Raw genomic sequence first — 21,874 nt, 5'->3', positions numbered from 1 at the left:
AATCCCACTGTAAATATCTTTTCCTTGAAAATTGAGGGAGAGAAGTTTTCTTGTCTGAACTTTTTCCTTGCAGAAACTAGATTTCTGTGGTGATTTAAGTAGTCTTCTAAATATTAATAGGAGAATAATGTTTTCCCTTTTTTCAGAAATTAAATTCTGGCATAAAATAGTGTGGCATTTATTACACATTATGGCTTGCATGGCATCTCTCAATTGGTTCTTCAAAGCTGATGGCTTCTGGCCTTCATTTTATCCCATGGGCAAAGTGTCCTAGCACACAAAACCCCAGGCTGTGGGGAGTGGTTACTGTGAAGGCTTGTATTCTAAGAGAAGCAGTCCCACTCCAGAGGAGAAAAGACAGAATTTCAAATTATATAAGGCGAGGCCCTATACATAAATGACATTTCATAGCTTTAAAGGTATTACTAAGAAATATTTGTCTTTTTTTTTTGTTTGATTTATTTATATTTTTAATTCTAATAGGACTCACTCAAAAAACTTCATAGTTTCTTGTGGATAGTTGATAGCACTTACAAAGAGCTGCTCACCACAGGATTGCAAAAATTTTAAATTTAGCCTTGGTAAAAAATATATATTTATGTCCTTGTATGATTAACAAGTTACATGTGGTCAAGAGATGGCAATACTAAGGTCCCTCAAATCTTCTTTAGTTAAAAATCTCAGGATGTGCTTGTGCAACTGGTGGGTCAGGTCACAGGAAAAAATGGATTATTTATAAAGATTACAGAAGCTAAATAATCGTGGCAGACTGGGTTGCTGGGGTACAGAGAGAGGCAGAAGAGTGGAGCTGTCCTGCCCAGGACATGAGCAAAGTGAGTAGTGAGAGAGAGAAGGAGAGCTTTGGATGAAATGCCTGCAGGGAGTCTGGGCATGAGAGAAGTAGCCAGGCAGAGTCAGGCCAGGCACTAGAGGAGGGAAGTTTGTCCTTTCTAGACAGGGAGGTGAGGCTAGAAGGAAAAGCCCAAAGGTGAAGGTAAGAATGGAACAAGTGGGGCTGGATGTGCCAAATGAGAGCAGCAGACAAAGAACATCTGTGGGAGGACAGAGCAGAGGTTCCCACTGACAGCAAAGGCAGCACCTTCTGTGTGTTTAAGAACTTTCACTTCTCCTAAAATAGAGTAGAAAAAAGGACTTGTAGCCTCACTACACACAACAGTTAGCGGGTGTCACTGACATCCTTCCTCTGCTGCTGCATGAGAGTGATCTGTCATCCTGTGCTGCATTAACACAAGTGAAGGGTCCACCAACGTAGCCCAGCTTTGCTGTCTGTGACTCTGTGAGGCAAAAAGGTAACATTTTTGTTTTTCTAGATGTCCTCTTTAGAAGGTGAGAAGCTACAAAAAGCTATTATTTGCAAACTTGTAATTTTATTAAGCCCAAGATAAGGTGACCTGTGCAAATCCTATTTGGTTCTTTTGTGATTATTATTATTATTATTATCCTTATTTCTATATTTATAAGGTAATCATAAGTGGGGTGCTGTTCCAATATATGAAAAAAATCACCTGTGGAATGTGTCATATAGTGAAATATGTCACTGTAAATTCTCTACTCATTTTTCCCAAAGGCTGATAACTAAAAAAAGGAAAGAGGCAAAAATTATTATGTGGAAGCAGCTGATTTCTGGCCTGAAGAACTAAATTCTTTGTCCAATTCTGCCACAAATGCTTCTGTAAAGTTCAGAAATCATTAAAATCAAACTTCACAAGCATTCTCGTGTTGTATTGTAATTTTCTTTGTGCAGAATGGAAGTCCTACAGTCTGATAAATGTAAGTGTCGAACATTTGCTCTTGCAATTGCAGACAAGAAAAGTAGCACTCTGAACATTCAAAACCTACTTAATGGCGAGTACTTAAAAACTCAGGTTGCCCATAACTCAGTATATACTTTTGACCTTAATCTCTCTCAGTCTCATTTTTTATCCTTTCAACTCAGAAGAGTGTTGGAAAAATATATTCATTAGGGCCTGTCAGCTGCTAAATTGCTATAGTGGCATGGAAATACTGGGAGGAAATTAATTCTGAATTCAGACAATGCGCTGATAATAAGGCACCAGACACTGAACAGTCATGGAAAAAAACCCTCACAGACAGAGTAGCTGCTCATTTAATGAATTATTTTTTATTTGATGCACTGATGAGCTGTTGCACTCTGAAATGTATGGTCACATAATTGAAGATAACATACATATGCACAGGACACATAAATTAAGGTTTGAGTTGCATTTGCAAGAATCAGTTCAACCACCCGGTGTTTAAAATCTTAATCATTTTCTAAGGTATACTCATATAAAGATTATGTGTGGGTGTTTCTGCATTCACCTTATGTACAGAAAGAAGTTATTAAATTTCTCTGCATAATGGAAAAAAAACCAGAAAATTGCTATTGCTTAGAAATTATTTCAGTTTTGGGTTATTCCTTGAAGTACAGCTTTCTTTACTTAAGAATAATGAAAATGACCCTGTAATTGAGCTGTAGTTTAGATTCCAACAGCATTGAGAAACAGAATGAATCAATTTCTCTGTATTTATTCAAAAGATTGTTTTGGTATGAATTTGAATTTCAGACCCATAGAACTGACAAATAGATTGAGCTATTTCCATTTTAGAACCCATCCCTCACTCCCCTGCCATTTCAAAGAAAAACTTCAACGTTTTTCAGAAAGCTGGGCAAACTTTTATATTGTCAAGGGAATCTGCTGCAAAATTATTAGCTCACATGTATAAACCATAGAAAACCAATCCAAGGACTGGAAGTATGGGAGAGGGAAGTATTGCAAACATCTGAATTCAGGTATTAGACAATGAAAAAGTAGTCTGGGCTCCTTTACTCTCCCATCCATAGAACCTTCAGGAAACGTGGCTGGAGATGTCATAGACCACTCAGTGACAGTGCATAAACACATCCCTCCAGATTTTAATGCAGTCTGCAAATATTAGTGACAGATCTGAAAATAAAATAAAATTTAACAAAAATGAAGCTTTAAAGGACTGAAAGAATGTTCAAATTTATACTGACTTTCCTAGGTAGTTCTAGAGGACATTTTTCTGCACACATGGAGTGGTTTACTTTTGGCATATCCAAATGTAGCATTTCAATCACTCATTTTAAAATTAACCAGATTAAGAATGAAGGAAAATGATAAAACTAATGCCAAAGGAAATGTTTAGTTTCATGTCAAATAAGAAGTTTTGATGACCTAAGAAGATAAGCTTTTATTTTCATGTTGCCAGAGCTTGTCCTCAACACTACTGTTTCTTGGTCAATACCAAGATATTTTACATAAGTTTTTTTATTTAAGTTACCAAATTAAGTTGTATTTCATTTTAGTTCTAAATTTCAGTGTCTTCTGACTACAAAATACATTTGCTGATACATTGTGAAATGCTATCAGCATTTAAAATTATTTTATTATTCAACTTTCATATAACTTTATTTTCATTTATTTTTCTTACATTTCTCTTTTGTCAGTTATATTTTTTTCTTTTTTCTGCAGTGAGGCCTGTCAGTTTTCAGTTGGTTTCCTTGCCATTTTTCTTATTTGGCCTTCATAAATATATTCTGTTATTTTTAAATTCATTCTTGGTATTTTCTCTCCTCAGTTTTTTATGTCAATATTTGTTCACCTCATCCATTTACTACATCAGCTTGGGATTTTCTATGCAAGTAGTCCTGTTGAGGTGTCCCTGCACTTACCCTAAAGGAGAAGACAAGATATGAGCCAAAGCCATGAAATAAATGAGAATAAGTGACCAGAGCAGCATTTCTCTGCCAGGATGGTCTCCTCCTGTCTTGTCTAGGTGTCAGAGGAGCTGATGTGCAGCTCTGCTCTGGTGGTCTTCCTGATTACAGTTTGTATTTCCCTTGACAGGAACACTTGTGAAGGCACAGGGCTGTGGGAAAGGGAAGAGAAGGAGCTAGTCATGCATTCCATTTAGAGGTATGAATTATGGGCAGCTCTTTCTCAGCCTACAGCTTCTTTTCACCCAAGGGTGTCAAACTTTCACAGCTATGTTTATCCCATACAGAAATTGTTGGTGAACTTAAATGTCAAGTTCAGTGAGGCAGGCACTAAGCTGGAAGGGACAGCACTGTTGTCTAAGGGAAATGCTTATTACTTGTGGTTTTGATGCTACACCCAGAGACATTGCTGATCACCAGGGAATAAACTGAGGATAGTGGGACAAGAAAGCCCTGTGTATATTTTAGTTACCTAAACAAGGCCAGGCCATAGGTGCAAAGATCAACATGACAACTCTCACTGCTGAAGAGCTTCACATTCCAAGGCAGGGTTTGGCCAGTTTAAGTGGACCTCTCCCAGGGCATGGGGCAGGCAGGAGATATGCAAGGCAAAACCATCCTGTTTTGAGGGGGAGAAAGAGAATTTAGCTGTGTGAGTTGCATGTGCTCAGAGCCATGGATCAGGAAACACAATCAGGTCCCAGGGTGAGTGCTAGCTGATCTTCGTCACCAGTGGAATATCAGCCATGGAGTGATGCCAGTGTCTGCTCCCATTGCTGGAGCCCATCTTCATGGTTGTAGCCTGTCTTGTGCCAATGCTGGTTTGGCATGTGGTCACCTCCCAAGGTTCCATCTAGCCTAAAATACCCAGTGATTCTGTCCATTTGAGATAGAACTTCATGTAAGGCTTTCTCTCTCTGTCCTCAAGTTGTACTTAGCTTAATTACAGCCCTAGACATTTTGGGGTATTTTTTTAAGCCAACACTTTCATTTGGATGGCATATGATTGTTCTTCAGGTTCTTTGGAGCTACTTTTTGCGAGTATAGTTTTGAGGTCCTTAATGTATTTGGCAGTTTTCTGTTTATTTATATACTTGGTCAATGCTATTGCAATACTTTTTCTTGAGATGTCTTGTGTTTCCAAGCACTTAGTTCTGTTCAAATAGTATTTTGTAAATATTTTGCCCCATGCAGAAGTTTACATTCTAACAGCAGATTAATTTCATATGGAATGGTAGAATGGTGTTATAATAAGTAGAGTGTGTGGAAATGCATTTGTGTTAGACCTTGACTGCTTTTGAAATGACCATTAGTTTTGAGGGATGCCCTGGGAACTTTCATCCATTCAGGTAAGAAAGAGTCAGAAGCTGCATATTAAACTTTCTTGTTTGAAAATAAATTCAGAAAACTAGAATTTCTCAAGGTGTCTTATTTAACTGCTTATATAATTTTTCCCTTAAGCCCTCCTACTATGAAATCTCTTTATTTCAGGTAAAGCTGGGATTGTGAATAAATTGGGCCTTACCTCACTGTTGTGTGGATTGTGTACTTTGGGCTATCCTAATTTCATCCTGCCTGCCAGTCAGATTATCTTGATGTAAAAAAACTGAGTTTACATTATAAAACTTTAATTGTCTCATGTACAGTTTCTTTTTACTTTGCAGTCAACATAGGGTTACTAATCTCGTTCTGATTCAGAGCTGCAGGTGATGAGTGAATGTGTAGAGGTGTCTTTGTTTCCTTACACACTCATTGAAGTGTGAAACATGAAAGTGAGTGTGGAAGACAAGTTTGTTCTGCTCTGTAGGTTCCAAACACTTTGCATTTTGATTACATTTCATTACATACGTTTTATTACATTTGGAAATGAGAAGTAAATTCTGGGGTTTTTTAGCTTTCTAATCTGTTCTGGTTTTGCACAGGCCTTGGAGAGAGGGCTTTGTCTGGGGTTTTCTTTCTTTTTAATTTGTGGGGTTTTGTGGTAAACATAGTTGGCAAGATCTTTTGGTCTTTTATTTTTTTATTATTGTTTGCATAGGTTACAAAGGGAATTGTAGAAAAGTTTCTGCTCTTGTATTTTGGGAATGATGGTCTTGCCAAAGTTATTAAGCTGGGTTGTTGTACTATGTTCTCCAGAACACCAACCCTTGAAACCCAGCTGAAAACTGGATGAAGAGCAGACTGTTACGGTTTTTTTGTCAGGACACAGCATCAGTGGTCTGTGATGTGCACTAACTAGCAGCTGGTTTCTGGATGAAATCTGATACGTTACTTTGATTTGGCAATCTGTTATTGGGATCTTCTTTTCATAAAAAGTTTTTCTCCTCATCTCCTCTAATAATTACTTGACTGAATTTATTACCAGCTTTTATGTCTGCTATATAAACGGAAAGGATGTTATTTTTGGGGAATATGGGGCTAGGGGTATTTTAGTGTGCTTCCCACTGTGGTTCACCAAAGCCTGAATGTGATGACTGCAGGGCCAGTTTGCAAACCCTTGCTCAAGTGGTGCTGGAGTGGCACTGATTCTGAGGGTGAGAAGCAGCAAGGTCATGTTTAGATTCCTTTTGCTTTTTGAAAGTCTGTGTTAACAGATTGATAGTGCTCTCTTGATGTAGCAAGTTGGTGTGCAGGAAGGTGATGGAGACCCGAGTGAGATTTGACACTTATGGGCATTGCAGGCAGGTGTGAGTAGTGGCACTGCTTCCCTGTGATCCCTGGGACCACAAACCCTGGGAGTGCCTGCAGGGAACAAACTCTCATTGCTTCTGCCTGCAGCCTCTGCGTGGAAATGGGGTCTCATTGTGTGACTGAGGATGGACAGAACCTGTGGGACAGACTCCACACAAGCATGAAAAGATATTTATCTTTACTGCATCTTCCTTCTTAGTGTTTTCATGCAGCTTATTTTATTTGGAGTGTACATATTTAATGAATTTTTAAATTTGTTCTACATTAGAAAAAGCTTTTTTTTTGTTTCAGGTAATTTTTGAGTAATTTTTTATTATTCTTAAGTATAACTTTGATAAAAATGTGTTTGCAAACCTAGGTTTGATCTGAAAAAGGATGAATATTCTGAAAAGATGAAAATTTAATTTATCTGGACTGATAGATCAGTGATGACTGATACTTTTTGGTATTTCTTAATTTTGGTTTTACCTATGAAAGAGTTTTCTTTCATATCCAACTGGGAAACTAGGATTGCTTTAGTAAGCGTGTAATGTTGGAAAACTGCTACACACCTAAAGAAATATGTAATTGTTTGGAAACTTGAATTTTTTTTCTTGTACTGTTTTTTAAAGTGCAAAATTTTAATTTCTTTGTACTTCTTATTGAGATGAAAATAATTCTAGGAACCTTATCTTGTGTAACATGCATATTTGTATCAGTTTTTAAAAAAATTGATCAAAGATTATGAACATTTATCAAGTCGTCATGTGTACCTAACAGATTAGCCTATTGCTATTAAAATTATATTGACAGTTATTAGATTGCTTGCTGGTTTACTTCAAATATTTAAAACTTTCTTGTTGTTATATACACCTAAGAGTATGTATTATAAAGAAGCCACAGCGTGGTTTATTTAAAGTTATACTGACAGAGTGATAAAGCTGCAGACAGAGGAGAATGGAGTGGAGAAGATAAGAAACAACAGCTTTGATCAGTAGAAAAAGAAAAGAAGTCAATTAAATGAGGCACTGGGATAACGCAAATTCAGAGGAAGGTTCAGAACTTTGAGAAGAATAAAAAAGTATAGTTAGATAGGCTTGTGGCGCTGGAAAAGGTAATTAAATGGACAATGTATGTGTTGTGCCCATAACGATTGATTAATGATACTGTGTTAATTTTGGTACATTTTAAAATTTTAATTTTTTACATTGTAGCATCTAAAATACGCAAGGACTTTTTTCCCTGCTTAGTTTCATAGAATCATGTTGTCAATTGTGACATTCTTCAATTTTCCTGTCTCACTGAAAAACCAAAGATGTGTCATGTCAGCACTTCACCCTTTACAATTCTTCACTTCTTCACCAGTTCCAAAGGAAAAAAAAGTTATTTATGTAAATGTTCAAAATTAGTTGAAGTATAAGTCTTGGCAAAGAACATTTGGTTTAAAAAATGCAGTTTTCCTGAATGATGCCAGTAGTAGTTTCTGCTATCTAACATGGTAAAACCTCATGTGTCTCTAATAACTGATACATTTTCATTGAAAAGATTTGAATTAATATCATATTTGGGGACAGAGATTATATATATAAAGTCTCAAGGGGATGGCTGAGAGCACATGTGAGAGCGTGCCTTTGGCTGGCTGGTAGAAAGCTTTTGGATGGTGAGAGGTACTGCAGCTGGAGATGTCAGGGAACTTAGGCTACATGAGATATTTGAGCATACCTAAGGAAATCAGAAAGCTGCTGGGGAGTACGGGTTTGGAGCAAGAAGGTGTGGTTGGTGCCAGATGTCTCGGTTCATCAAAACAGCAAGTTTTGCTGTGCTCATGAAGGGAATAAGGCAAAATTAGGTATGTAGGAAGAAATCTGAAAGAGAGTCTCCTAGGCTCAAAACCAGGATATGTTTGTTTGAGAAAATGTTGAGACTCTGGGGAGATAAAAGCCACCTGCTTACTAATCATCACTTAAAGCATGCATGAAAGTGGGTAATTACTATAAACAGTAGGATTCTTCATGCTTTAGCTTGTCTGGTGCTGTCACACCCGATGGTATTTGTCTCCTGAACAATTTTTAGTGCAGACTCTTACTGAAGAGCATGTTTCGCAAGAACTGTTTGCCTTCCAGGGGCAATCCCAGAGTTCACTGGTGGTTCCCTTGGCAATTTCACATCCTCTCAGCTTTTTCAATGTTGCAGACCATGTGTGCAGCAACTACCCATAACAGCCTCTTACCAGGTTCAGTTGGATGTGAATTTATTGCCATTTACAGATAGATCTGTTTAGTTTTCACCTGCACAGCATCCTGCACATGCCAGTCATGTGCATATCTAGGACATGTGCAGAAACATTTGTGTATCGCTGGAACAAAAGTTCTTCGGCAACAATTTTCAATATGCTCTCTCTCTTTTTTTTTTTTTTTTTTGTGCTAAAACCATTTCTTAATTTGTATGAAAGTGTTATTGTAATGAGAATAGGCACTTTTTTATGCAGTATTAGATCTTGACAAGTGAAGGAAAGCTTGCATCTCTAAATGGGCAATAATACTTGAAAATAGCTTCATTAATAATTTAGGTGTATATAATATAATAATTTAAGTTAATAATTAAACTAATTCAGGTGCAATCATCAAGTGATTTTTGACTCAGATTCTTGACCTAGCTGCTGATATTGCAGTTATGCTGAAACCTTTGGATAGGAGCAGGTACACAAAATAGTGCTGGGTTTTTTTGTATTCCTTTGTGATGTTGAAAAATTGATTAATTTATCAAATAGCTTTTTAATTTTTCAAGGTACAATACCCAGTAACTTCAGGTTGATTTATGAGAAACTCCCCCATATCTTACTAATTCTGTGACTTTCCAACTAGGAGAGAGGGCAGTAGATAAAAACATTTTTCTTTTGTCTATTGGTTGTTTTCAAACAAACAAGATTTCTTTCTGACAGCCTGAAGCAGTGGATGAAGCTTAACCTCCCTGAAAGAACTGTGCTTGTGTTTTTTTTTTTTTTTTTTTTTTTTTGCTATCAACAGACCAAGTTCTGATAACAGGCGCCACAGCATGCGGGAGAGGATGTCCAGTACCAACGAGAAGGGGAGCCTGTCCATGGAGTCCACCAAGGAAACGCGGTACTGTGCTGTCTGCAACGACTACGCCTCAGGATACCACTATGGGGTCTGGTCTTGTGAGGGCTGCAAAGCCTTTTTCAAAAGGAGTATTCAAGGTAATAAACTGTTCAAGTGAGTCACCTTTACTCTTTATGCTTGAGGAAACTGAAGATACTTGAGATTGCAACCCGGGTCCGGGACAATGACATTGATTGTGTTTTCATTAGCAGTTGTTGTGCTCTCCCACATAGACTTAGCTCTGTGTTTGGTGAATGCTTCTAGCAGATATACAATATGTTGTTATTTAGTCCAACATTAATGAGGGAAGGAAAAGCTTTTCTATGTTGTTGTTTCTTTAGGTATATCAGACCATGGCAGCAGTGAGAAATTTAATTTAAAAATCCATATTGGATCAAGATGGCCACTATTTCAGGCTATGCATATCTCTCCTATTCTCCAAGGCATTTTATTTTAGAATTCCCTGTCAGATGATTAATTCCTGCTGATTGATTTATTAATCTTAATTTAGTGCTCCATTAGCCAGATGGTTCAATCCAAATCTCAACTCCTTAAAGATGTCAGATGTCTTTTGAGAGCAAGTATTGAAAAGGAATATTTCCTTGATGAAATATTATTTGTGTCTGTCAACAAAGCAGGGCTTTGAACTGCACACAGAATGGTTTAGTTCACAGTCTTGTCATAGTTAAAAAGGCTAGTGGAGTAAAGGGCATCTAACAAAAACAGTGTCAGTTACTGTAACAGAGATGATTCTTTATTTAAATGCCTGTCACTTTGTGGAATAGATGTTTTTTTTTGCTTTGTTCAACATCTTTTAAACTGAGTAAGAAGTAACTATAATTCTACTGAAAAAACAGGTACTGTTCAGTATCTAAGTTTTAGAGAAGAAAATAGATTTCTTCCTTTACAACAGAAAACTTGTAAAGTGCTGTGCTTTATTTAGGTTTCTATAGTTTCTTAAATCTCCAGGTGATACATAGGCACAAAAATTTCTGTTGCTTCTTTTACTGCAGTAAACACAGTATGGAACAGTTTTACCTCATATCACAAGGTGTGATTTTTGCCTGTTGTGTTGCATGACTAGCACTGAGGTGAGTTAAATAATACTTCCAGCATTCAGCTCAGAATTTTCCCTGCCTTGAAGAGAAAAAGTAAAATACTGGCTGAAGGGTAGACATTGATGGAATTATTTGAATGTTGATGATTAGTCAATAGTTAGTCGTATTTCTGTTTGTCCAGACACGCTAAAATGATTTTTAAAAGAGTAAGTGGTTAAAACCAGAGGTCAGTAATAAGCAACACTGAATGGAGAAAGGGTGAAATGCTTTTTTCTTCACATCAGAGTGATTAACTTGCATGTCAGAACAGCTCCCTTATTGTGGTTTTTTTTGTTATTTTTCCTTTTCACTTCCCCTGACCAAATCAGGATTATTCTTAGACTTTTGAAATTATGTCCTTGTGCTTGAACTGAACTGAGTCACAACAAAGTGGAAATTGAAATAGCTTTAAGGAAGAGTTATCAAGTAATTGTACAGCACACATCTTCAGCTTTTGGCCATTGTGGAAGAAGAAATGAATCTGTTTACTGAGCTTGGGCTGTCAGCACTTGGTGGTTTTTCCCTGGCCTCCTCATGGACAAATGTTGTGGTCCACCACAATGGATCTGTTATCTATTTGTGCTATGCTAAAGGCTAGTTAGTAAATTTGCTTCTTGCTACATATATATATTTAAGGTAATTTTTAAGTAGGTAAGCTTTTAAATCTTAAGGCTTAAGTTTCCAGTACCCCATAAAATGTCTTTCATGATCTGTAAGTCACATTTGCTCCAATTTAAGCTCCTTGCTTCTTGCTCTATCCCCTGTGGGCACGACGAGGGCTTATTACAACAACCTTTCACATAGTTGAAGACTGTTATCATATCTTTTTTCAGTCTTCTCTTTTTTAGACTAAACAAACCAAGTTCTTTCAGTAGAGCATGCTTTCTAGACTTCTGATCCCATTTGTTAAACTCCTCTGTACTTTCTCCAGTTGATCCACCTCTTTTGAGATTAAGTTATCATAAAAAATGACATCCACAAATATAAAAAAATAATTCGAGGACATGAGTACTTATGAGAGAATTGTGATCATTTGATCACAGATGGCATGAAAATCTTCTGAAGAATGTTTAAAGTCATAGGTACCCAGTCATGATGAACTAAGGTAATTTTTGAATTTTCTACTGGATTTGGAAGAGATGTCTATTTCAGCAAGTACATGTTCTCATTGAACATGTGTCCAATTGATGAAAATGAAAGTAATTTTTAGATTGAGAATAGATGCAAAAACATGCATGTACCTGCAGATGATAATAATTTTAAATATGTAGTGATCAGATAGTTAGGAATGAATGCAGGCGTATTTATAGAAGAATATGTGGACTAAATATTATTGTATATATTTTTGACTTATTATGTATACTGCATTGTATATATGCTCTGCATTCCTAAAATAAATGGGAAAAATTTCCTGCCAATCATATGATTAAACACTGTTGAGGTTCACAGAACTTTTTAGTATGAACAAAAATAAACCAAAATGCTTTAAGGAAAGATTTTTGTTGTTTCAGAAAAGATAACTGTGCTACTTTGTTCTTTGCTAACCTGTATTTCTCATATATGTGTATAGATGCAGAGATGATTATTTCTGTACTTCTCATCAGAGATTTCATAAAATTGCTGTAATGAACCTTGATGTCCCTGCTAGACTGTAGTCAAGTATTCTATCTTGTTCTTAATAGAACCACAGGAAAAAGTAAGGACAGACACAAACAAGCTGTATGTGGTAATCAGTTTCCTCTGTTACTCTCAGTGATATCTGAGGTATCTATATTTACCTGCATAAGTATATGCTGAAATTTTGTGAAAACTCACATCTGCATTGGGGCTTACCTGAGGTGACAATAAATAGCTTCATTTTTATCCAGGGGATCTGGAATGTTCCTGGTAATATTTTGTGAGTCTTAAATGCTAAGGTGTTTTTCTTTGTTGTCAAGAAGTTAAAGCTTGAAAAGTAATCTGAATTAGAAACTGTCTCAATATGTGCAACTTTTCAGTTTTGTTTAAAAAACAGATGGTTTGTGGAAAACCTCAACTGCCTCCTGAAACTATGTCAGTCTGTTTTGTTAGTCTATGTCCCAAAAGTGATTTGGGACCTTGTTTTGAGAAATCTCAGTGCAGAGTGATATTAAAGTACAATCTTTCATGGGAGAGGAACGTCACAGGACACCAAGAATACCACGTTGCTTGGTGACAGTGCTTTACTCTTCACCCAGCATACGTAGTCTTCAGGAGTGTACTTTGGTCAAGGGAGTTCATTTCAGAAGCACGACAAGGAGCCACAGCACAGCACACTGTACTTCTCTACTAAAATTCTTACGAATTTTAAGACCAAGAAGGGCCATTTGATCTGTAATTCTCCTCTTCTCTCAATATAAACTTTATATGCTATCCATCTACAAAGCCCAGTAACTTGATGGAGGTAAATATTTTAGAAGGTGCCCAGACATGATCTATGGGCTCAAGAGTTTTCTTACAATGATGGTTTATTCTGATTTGTCTTCCCATATACTAAAAATTTACCTTTCTAAGGTGTGTTACATTGGCTTTTACATCACTTCCATGAACCAGTCTTAGTAACTACTGTCTTTCTGCTGTGGAAAGTTCTTATAAATCGTTATCAAGTCAATCAAATCACCTTGATATCTCAAGTGAACTAAAATGTTTCAGTCTCCTGCTGTATATCTTTCTATCTTCTGAGTCCATTATCTTTGCACCTTTACTCATTCCTGCACACCCATAACAGCCTCTCTAAAATTTGGATGTCAGAATTGGATGATGTATTTCAACATGAGCCTTAGAAGTGCCGTTTACAAATTAAAAATCCCCTTGTGACTCACACATTCTTTCACCCTTCTAATTCCCTTGTTTTTTGGATAGCCACCAAGCCTTATGAGACAGGAAGGAATTACTCATACCACCTCTGACAAGCATCCAGAAAATGCCTACATATGGGTGTCTGCAAACCCTGAGGGACCACAAGGGATTCAGAACAAACCAGGGGTAAATCCTTACATTAGAGGGTATCTTGATCCCAGAACTGCTGCAGCATTTTAGAAATCCCCAATTCTATTTCCTCTTCGTATGCCCTTCTGATGTTTTTCAGGTGCATCTTCTCTGCTTTTGTTCACAGCTTTTGTTCATATCTGGGATATTTCACATATAGTTAGTTAACAATTGCTCCATGATGGGAGGAATTACCAGAATAGGTTGGCTTCTGAGGATGGATGAATAGCTGAGGAATTCCGGAGGCCTGCCTTTAGTGTCCTGATCACAGAGATATAATGGTCTCTGAAGTGCAGGAATTCTTGAAGCTGGGAAGTATTTTGATTGTGTGGCTTGAACCTGGATTTTAATTAACTGTTATGCCTTCTGACCATCAAGTACAAGGGATTTGGCAGTAGACTTTGAGTGTTATCAATTGTTTTAACTTCACAGCGATAGAGCTGTACTTTGTTGAAAGTGTGTAATGCTGAGAGGGGTGGTAATGTATATGTATTTTCATCTTTGAGAGCATTTTACTGGTAAAACACGCTAGTGAGTGAGTGTTTAGGTAATGGTGAAGTGCAGCAATTGCAATAGTATCAATTTGGGAGGTTTCTGAGATCTCCCCTTTAATTTTCCATTCTTGTCTTCTGTTTTGATGGTATTTTTGTAATCTGTTTTATAACAGCTCAGATCCTGCAGCCAAGAAGGCAGAAACTCCCTAATAAGACTGCTTGTACACTGGTACTATGAGCTGTCAGCCAAACTGCAGAACATGAACCTCAGTGAGACTAGCAGAGGTAATCACAGCCAATCAACAGGGAGCTGCAGATGGACATCTGGTCTCAGAGTGAAAAACACATGATTCCAGTTGGAGATGGCTGTTGGAAGTTTGAAGGCTAAAAAATGTGGATTTGAAAAGTTTGCCTGGGTTTAGCTGTCATTGAGACTGCTCTAACTACTGGTGGTCATCCAGGTTCTTCTGAAACTTCTTTTGATTTATTTTTGTGCGTTTAGTAGTTTTTGTCCAGTGTCCCTCAAGTTAAACACATGCTCTGATTGCATTTTTTTTGTTCTGATTGCGTGCTCTAACATATATTTTTAATTTCAGCAGTCTAATTAATGGTGATCTTGTTTGAGAAATTTGAGTGCTTTTGAAAGGCAAGAGTCAATACCTCTTTTTTCCTAGTAAGGCAATTTTGAATGCAGTACATTTCTAGAAAATTTTAAGTGCTGCATTCAGCATGGGTATGATAGTGGCTTAAGATGTTTGTATCCAGGATACTTTCTTATTTTTCATGGCCCAAATAAATCACAGGGCTGCAGTGGACCTTGAGCTCTAGTTCATCTTTCTGTCCTGTGATAGGATCAACTTCTACCAATTCCTTATATATGTTTATTGAACTGCTTCTTAAAACCTGTGACTTGATCCAGTATTTTATTCTCCTTATCTTTGAAGGCTACTAGGAAATTTGAATCTTCCTGCCTGCAGGTTAAGGTCATCACTTATTTTCCTGCAAATCATGCTACAAAAAATTTGTTCTCTTTCTTTCTGCAACAACCTTTAAAGCATGGAAGACTGCTGTCACACTTGAAATAAAAATTATTCTGTTTTACCTAACCTGAAGAAACATGGTTTATTCAACATTTTCTCATATGTCTTGTTTTCTCCACTTCTAGTTGCTCTGCTTTGGAGGTTCTCCACTTTTTGCTGTTTTCTTTTTTTCTTGAAGCATGATTTCCTTCAATATGCTGTTTAACAAGTACTGAACAGAGCAGTAGGATTACCTGACAAGCCCACCCATCACACGCTATTTGTCTATATCCATCAAACCGTAATGTTTGCTTTATTTACAAAAACACGATCCTCATAATCAGTGTGTGATGCAGAATAAATTCAGGCATACTTTTCTGGAGAAGAAACAATTTATTTTCCTTATTGTTTTGTGCATATGATTACTCCTATTTTAATGCAGAGATTACTACCAGTCCTTTGTACTTTGGACTTTCGTGCTGATGTTTTCCTGTGTGCTACCTCCAGTTTGCCAAGGTGATTTGGAATTCTTATTCTGTACTCTTCTGCCATTTATTTCAGACTGGCTAGCAGAGTAGTCTGGCCTTTCCTCTGTCTTTCTAACACATAAAAATGTCATCTACAAATGAATAACAATTAATAAAAGAAATACTCCAGATCATTACCTATTAGAGAGGAAAACACTACGTATAACTGGATTCAGGACAGACACTATGGAGCCTCATTCAATGTCAGCTTCCATTGCAGCCATGAACTCTGATAGTTCTTCCCTGAGACTGACTTTCTGAAATCATCTGAACTATATTTTCCTAGCTGATGTACAACATGTCAATCTAGGCAATACTGAAAAGCTTTCTGAAGCTGGGCAACACACATTGCCAGGGAGTAGAGAACTGACTGTTATCTGATTTTATAAATGGTCATTCGTGTTTCGTCTGCCAAATCCAAAGCTCTTCCCACTTCCTAGACAGAATACCTGGCTTTTAGAAGCTGTTCTTAGTGTATCCTGTATTATCACAGTTAATGTTGTTTTACTTCCTCTGGAATATGACTGTTATGCCATATCAAGCAACAATAACAAAAAATTAAACAGTATTACATGTTGCAAGTGTTTAATGAATATTTCATCTAAAGACTCACATTATTCCTAGCTGAGGACTGAGCTTGTCAGCAATGCAAAATATTCTGATGAGGAAAAAAAAGCACTTTGCATTTAAAAACTACAAGAGAACCATGCAATTTTTGTCCTGCAGGAAAGTGCTAAATTGTTCCACTTGCTTTTAGAGAGTGTGACAGGTAAAACAGCTATTACCACTCTAAAATGGGGCTAGAGATTTGCAGAACAAGAGACTAAGATACCTTGGTTGACCCTTCTGATTATAAAATGGATGACTCTTCATACTATAGAGTATGGATGATGTTAGGATATGAGGGAGCGAACCAAGGATCACAGATACAGATCAGTAAATTAAAGAAGAATATAACTAGATTTGGCTTTGCAGCAGAAAGTGGTACATGGGAAGAAAATGGTCTTTTTTTTGGTCAAAATACTGGAGTCAAAGAGTAGTGTAATAATTTAGCAAGCCAGCTGTCACCTGTACTGAGGTTTCAGTTTCACAGACTTCAGTGCAGAAGACTCACTGTGCTTAGAGATGCCCATGCCCACTGCATGCTCTGTGCAGTGAGAATCCTTTATTGCTCCCCTCCTCCTGCCAGTAAACTAAAAATACCAACAATTTCCTTCCAAGGGTGCTGTGAGGATAACTACATTACAGGTCCTTGAAAAATGTATGATAGCAAGAACCACTCAGGTACTGAAGATCCAAACCTGGTATTATATCTGGAATAAAAATAGGGAGTTAGATTAATTTTTTTGTTGATAACAATTGATAGTATTTTGAGTACACAAGAGCAATTTGCAATACTTTTTGCTTCTTAGGCTCTTTATAATAGTTGTGGGAGGTTTTTTAAGTGGATTTCTATCCCTTCCCATTTTAGCTCAAATAAACTGGGAAGCTAAAAATACAAGAGTTTCATTCAAAGTCTATGGGAATAAGATGGCCATGACATGCCTATAGCTCTCTCTGAAAATGCTTTTTGTCTCTGGAGAGATCATATTGAAATGGTTGTGAGTAATACGTTGTGGGAGTTTTTCCCTTTAACACAGCTGTTGTTTTAATCATGTGCCAAGGACTTAAAACAATTGTGATTTATCAGCTAGGGAAACAGAAACTTGATGTTGTACTCCTTGCCAGATTTTGTGTGATTGGATGAGTATTTTTGTCTGTTTTTATTTTTCATGAGGAAAAAATATACTTTCTATTTTGTTACCTTTTCTAAAATTAGAAAATTGGATTGGGGTAGAAGTAGACTATGTACATGGTATCATAATCCTGAAATAGTAGATGAAACACCAAATTAAATTATAAGATAAGGACAATAATAAAAACTTCAAAATCAGTTGCTTGAGTAGAAAATACAATTTTATGGTTATAGATTTATAAAGTTAAATTGTGTCTTTCATTCAATATGTCACCCTTTCTCAATATATAAATTCATGCATTATTATAATGGTGAGATGGGAGCAGGTTTGGTATGCTCATGCAGTGCCCATTCTCCTTCTTTCTTCATTTTTCCTGTTGATATATGGAAAGGTTTAAGAAAAGGTCGGTATCATAATCATTTGGCTGGAATTACCTGCTCATGTGAGCTGTTGCAGTTACACGTAAGGGAAGACAAGAAGATTCCACTAGAAGGCAGACACAGTCTGGGAGCTCCATGAAACAGCTGAAAGACATAACACAGAGTATATAAATTTTAATCTTTCCTCCTTTCTCACTAGCTTCTTAGGCTCTTTATAGTAGTTGTGGGAGTTTTCTTTAATAGAATTCTACCCCTTCCCACGTCAGCTCAAGTAAACTGGGAAGCTTCAGTGGTTCTGTGATTAATCTGTGTCAATGCTCTCAGGGTCATGGTGTGATAGTTGGGACTGTCCTGTGCAGGGTCAGAAGCTGGACTTGATGATCCTTGCAGGTCCCTTCTAACTCAGGATATCTCATAATCTTTCTTTCTGAGGTATGCAGAAAAAGAGGACTTCCTCACTGGATGCAAATGAAGTATGTTTTACAGCCTTCAAGGCCCAGCCTTCAAGGCCCTTTCTTTACTGTCACATGTACTAAAGTTTTGCTTGTTTAAAACCAGGAAGAAGATTAATCTTCTCAGCCATTCTGAGTAGTTGCTAAGAAAACCCAAATTCCAAGTCCAAAGACCTTGTCTGAGGGTAATTAAGCTGTGAATTTGAGTGTCTGTGCTTATAAAAGATTTAGACATAACCTTCTGTTCTTTGGTGAACCTGTTAGGAAAAAGTGATATTTTAAAACCAATCAGTGCAGTTTTATTGGGGCACTTTAACTTAAAAAAGGTGTTACTTTTTCTTCTACATTCAACATTTGTTTTTACTAGGTTAGCCAACGTAATGTCCAAGTGCTTTTCTTTTTTTTTTTTTTTTCTTTTTGTTTTTAGGTAATTCTTTCCAAGGTTTTGCTTTTCATCTCCAGTCTTGTTTGGCACCTTAAGGTGTGGATAAAGTCTGCAGTTTAGCCTTCTTTTCCTTCCTTTCATCCTAGCTGACGTATGAAAATTTTGCTAATATCACTGTCAGATCATAGAAGGAGCTGGTGCTTCCAGAGGTAATGGCTAACCTGGTAGCTGCCTTATTCAGCTAGATAAAGAACAGTTTAGGAAATATGTGACATGAAGATTGAAAATAAAAGAATAATTAAAGGAAAAGCACATAGTAATAAAAGGATAGTAATTATTATTGGCTTTGTTCAAAATGCATGATGAGTCAATTCAACGACATCAGTTTAGGCATCCTCATCCTCCTCCCCTCCGCTGTTGGTCATTATCATGCAGAATGTCACGTCTAAAGTTAGTGCTATGAGAAAAGGGTCTGATTTTTGCACCCCATTCTGGAGAGACCTTAGCATATCCTGATGTGCTATAAAAATACTTAATTTTATTTTTACTGTTTTAAAATGTGCAATTCATGAGTTGCAATAGGAAAAACAGACCACCCCTCCCCAAGTTCCTCCAATAGCTCCAATAGACTCTTCCATGATAGCTCATGATGGTGCAAGTCATACATATGGGGGATTAAAACTAGGGGATTCACTGTTAAATTCACTGCCTTTAATTTTGTGCAGATTGTCTGATTATTTTTAAAAAGCCTCAATAAGATCACAGCATCCAAGTGACGCCTGCTTCCCTCTGCAAGTATCAGTGATCACTGAAGACATTTCTTCCTCGTGGTATTCCTGTGATACCAACTCTCAAGTGGCCTACTTACCCTCTCTTCTAGCATGTATTATGCTTTGGATACCATGAAAATAAAAGGCAGGGCAGCTGGGCACCTGTTGATGTGTCCCATTTCAGAAATCCCTTCTAGTAGGTCAGATTGATTGGAATCACCTTTGCCAAGAGATGAGCTTTAAGCATTAGATAAAAGGTCAAATAGCTAAAAGACAATTCAGCTTACATCAAGGTTACTGAGTTCTATACTATTTCACTTTAAACTTGTTTTTGTATATTACCTATTCCTTAATTGTGTTTTTCTGCCTTTTCTCTTCCATGTTACCCCAAGCTAGACTGCCTTAGTCTGTGTCTGTGCTTTGCAAAGGAAACTTCTTTTTTCACTTCTAGCAGCTAAATGCTTGAAATCTGATAGTATTGTGGACAAGGAGGAAAGGTTCCTGACTTCCTTCTTCGTTTCATTTCTTTCTTCTTTCCTGATTAATTTGATAATAGTTTTTACTGTATACTCAAATTATCAAACATTTTCTGCTGGTTGCTTACATGTTTTCCCATCTCCTGAAGGCATGGTGGTCAAATGAAACCAAAAATTAAGAGAAATAATAAATGCATTATCTTTTTCCTATATTTACGGGAATTGTGAAAGGCTAAACAATGGTGTTACTATGACACTCATAATCTGAAGAATTCACCTCACACACAGATCTTTCTTTTTGAAGGCAAATTTTACATTCTTTATTCTGTGAAGTCTATCAAGTACTTTGAATGACCAGTGTCTTGTTGAAGGTGCAGATCATGTGCATGAAAACAGAATAATTATAGTAACATTTAAATGGCAAATTCCTGATAAAACTCTTCAAAAGGAAAAATATTATCATATGAATGTAGGAACTGTAGCTCTATTACAAATAGGATTATTTTACCTACTGGTCTACAAGTCAAGTGCTTATTTCCAAACACTTGCGGTTTGCACAAGGAAATACAGATTCAGAGCCAAGGAGAAGGTTATCACCCACATAAGCACAGCAAAAACAGGATGGCTGCCCTAATGATATTGATTCCACTTGATTTTTGGGTTTTGCATATAGTCACCTCTGTCACCTTTCTTTTTTTTACCTTTGAATATTATGAACGTCAGCCAATCCAGCAAAGGTGGTAAACATGTTCTCAGCTTCGACCTAAGTGGTAACATTTATCTGCTTATTTTAGAGAGACCTAAATGATATTCTGAATTATCAGCTGATTTCAAATCCTGCACTCATTCACCCTGTGAATTTAACTTTTAACTTCACAAGGAAGAAGATTAGTTATTCTTTCAAAGTATTCCTTTGTTTTTAAAAAAGAGTAATTAAGGTTTTCCATCTTTATCTTACGCAATTTCCAAAGTTGGCTAATGAAACAAGCCAGGTGGTTGAGGTCAGGTGCTACAATATTCCACTGCTGCTTAGTGTGACTCAATATAAGTGTGTTTTGTTAAAAATATGGCTTTCTTTTTCTGGTCCTTTTCCCTGTAGATACTGCATACATGGTGGAGGCTGTTTTCTTTCTGACTTGATTTTTTTTGTTTCCTTACATGTGAAAGGTTTGGAATCAGATACAGAACAGTCTGTATTCTACAAGAGGAACTGAAAATTAAAGTGTTCTCTCACGGTGGGTTGAGGTGGTGGATCAGTTGTACCTTTATACCACAGTGCTGGAGCAAAGCATGTGGATACAGACTTTTCCAGTATTATGCTGTTCTTTCGAGTAGACCGAAAAATAATAATTCTCTGCATTTGAGACAGTGCATAGTCATCTGTCTCCCTATTAACAAGTTTACAGTTTGGCTACTTATTTTGATGAGATCCCAGTTATGCAGCATTAGAGAGCAGATGTTCCTGGTGTAATCTGATAGTAATTTTTACTCTATTTTCTAATTTGTAGTCAAGGATAGATAATTTGATGAGACCAAGGCTTCTCTCTAACCTCCACCCTACTTTACCTCAAGCTGATCCCTTGACCTCAAAGAAAGAACAAACAGTTCTGCAGTAACTTCTTTTTTTTTTTGCGTGTGTGTACTGTACCTTAGCTGTGTTCAGATGAATACAGAGCACCAATGAGATAATTTTGAAGAGACTTTTTCATCCTTGCTAACCTTTGCCAGTGGTTGGAAAATAATTTTTTAGCAGATTTACGCACTCATTTTTTAAGAGCAAATTGGAATAGAGGCTTTTTGGCAGTAACAAAAATGGTATGCTAAAAATACTTGTTACGAGAATTGAGATGTAGAAAGTAGTAAACGAGGAAGATAAGCTCTGAAGGAGAAGATACCAGTAACAAGCTTGGTTTCAGCATGTGGTAATTTTAGAATTTGTCATGTCAAAAGGTTTTTGCACATATCAATAGATATGCAGCT

At 36.9% G+C, this 21,874-nt stretch overlaps 1 protein-coding gene across 1 annotated transcript in view; it reads left to right on the top strand.

Annotated features, from left to right (window-relative positions):
• ESR1 (estrogen receptor 1) overlaps nt 1-21,874 on the top strand; it is a 191,410-nt gene that overhangs the window by 103,923 nt on the left and 65,613 nt on the right. Inside the window, 1 exon segment of the mRNA XM_069010653.1 lies at nt 9,460-9,650. Coding sequence (XP_068866754.1) covers nt 9,460-9,650 — 191 coding nt within the window.

Source organism: Aphelocoma coerulescens, chromosome 3 (assembly GCF_041296385.1).
Source record: "Aphelocoma coerulescens isolate FSJ_1873_10779 chromosome 3, UR_Acoe_1.0, whole genome shotgun sequence".
Classification (NCBI taxonomy): Eukaryota; Metazoa; Chordata; class Aves; order Passeriformes; family Corvidae; genus Aphelocoma; species Aphelocoma coerulescens.
This window is presented reverse-complemented; position numbering and strand designations above follow the sequence as displayed.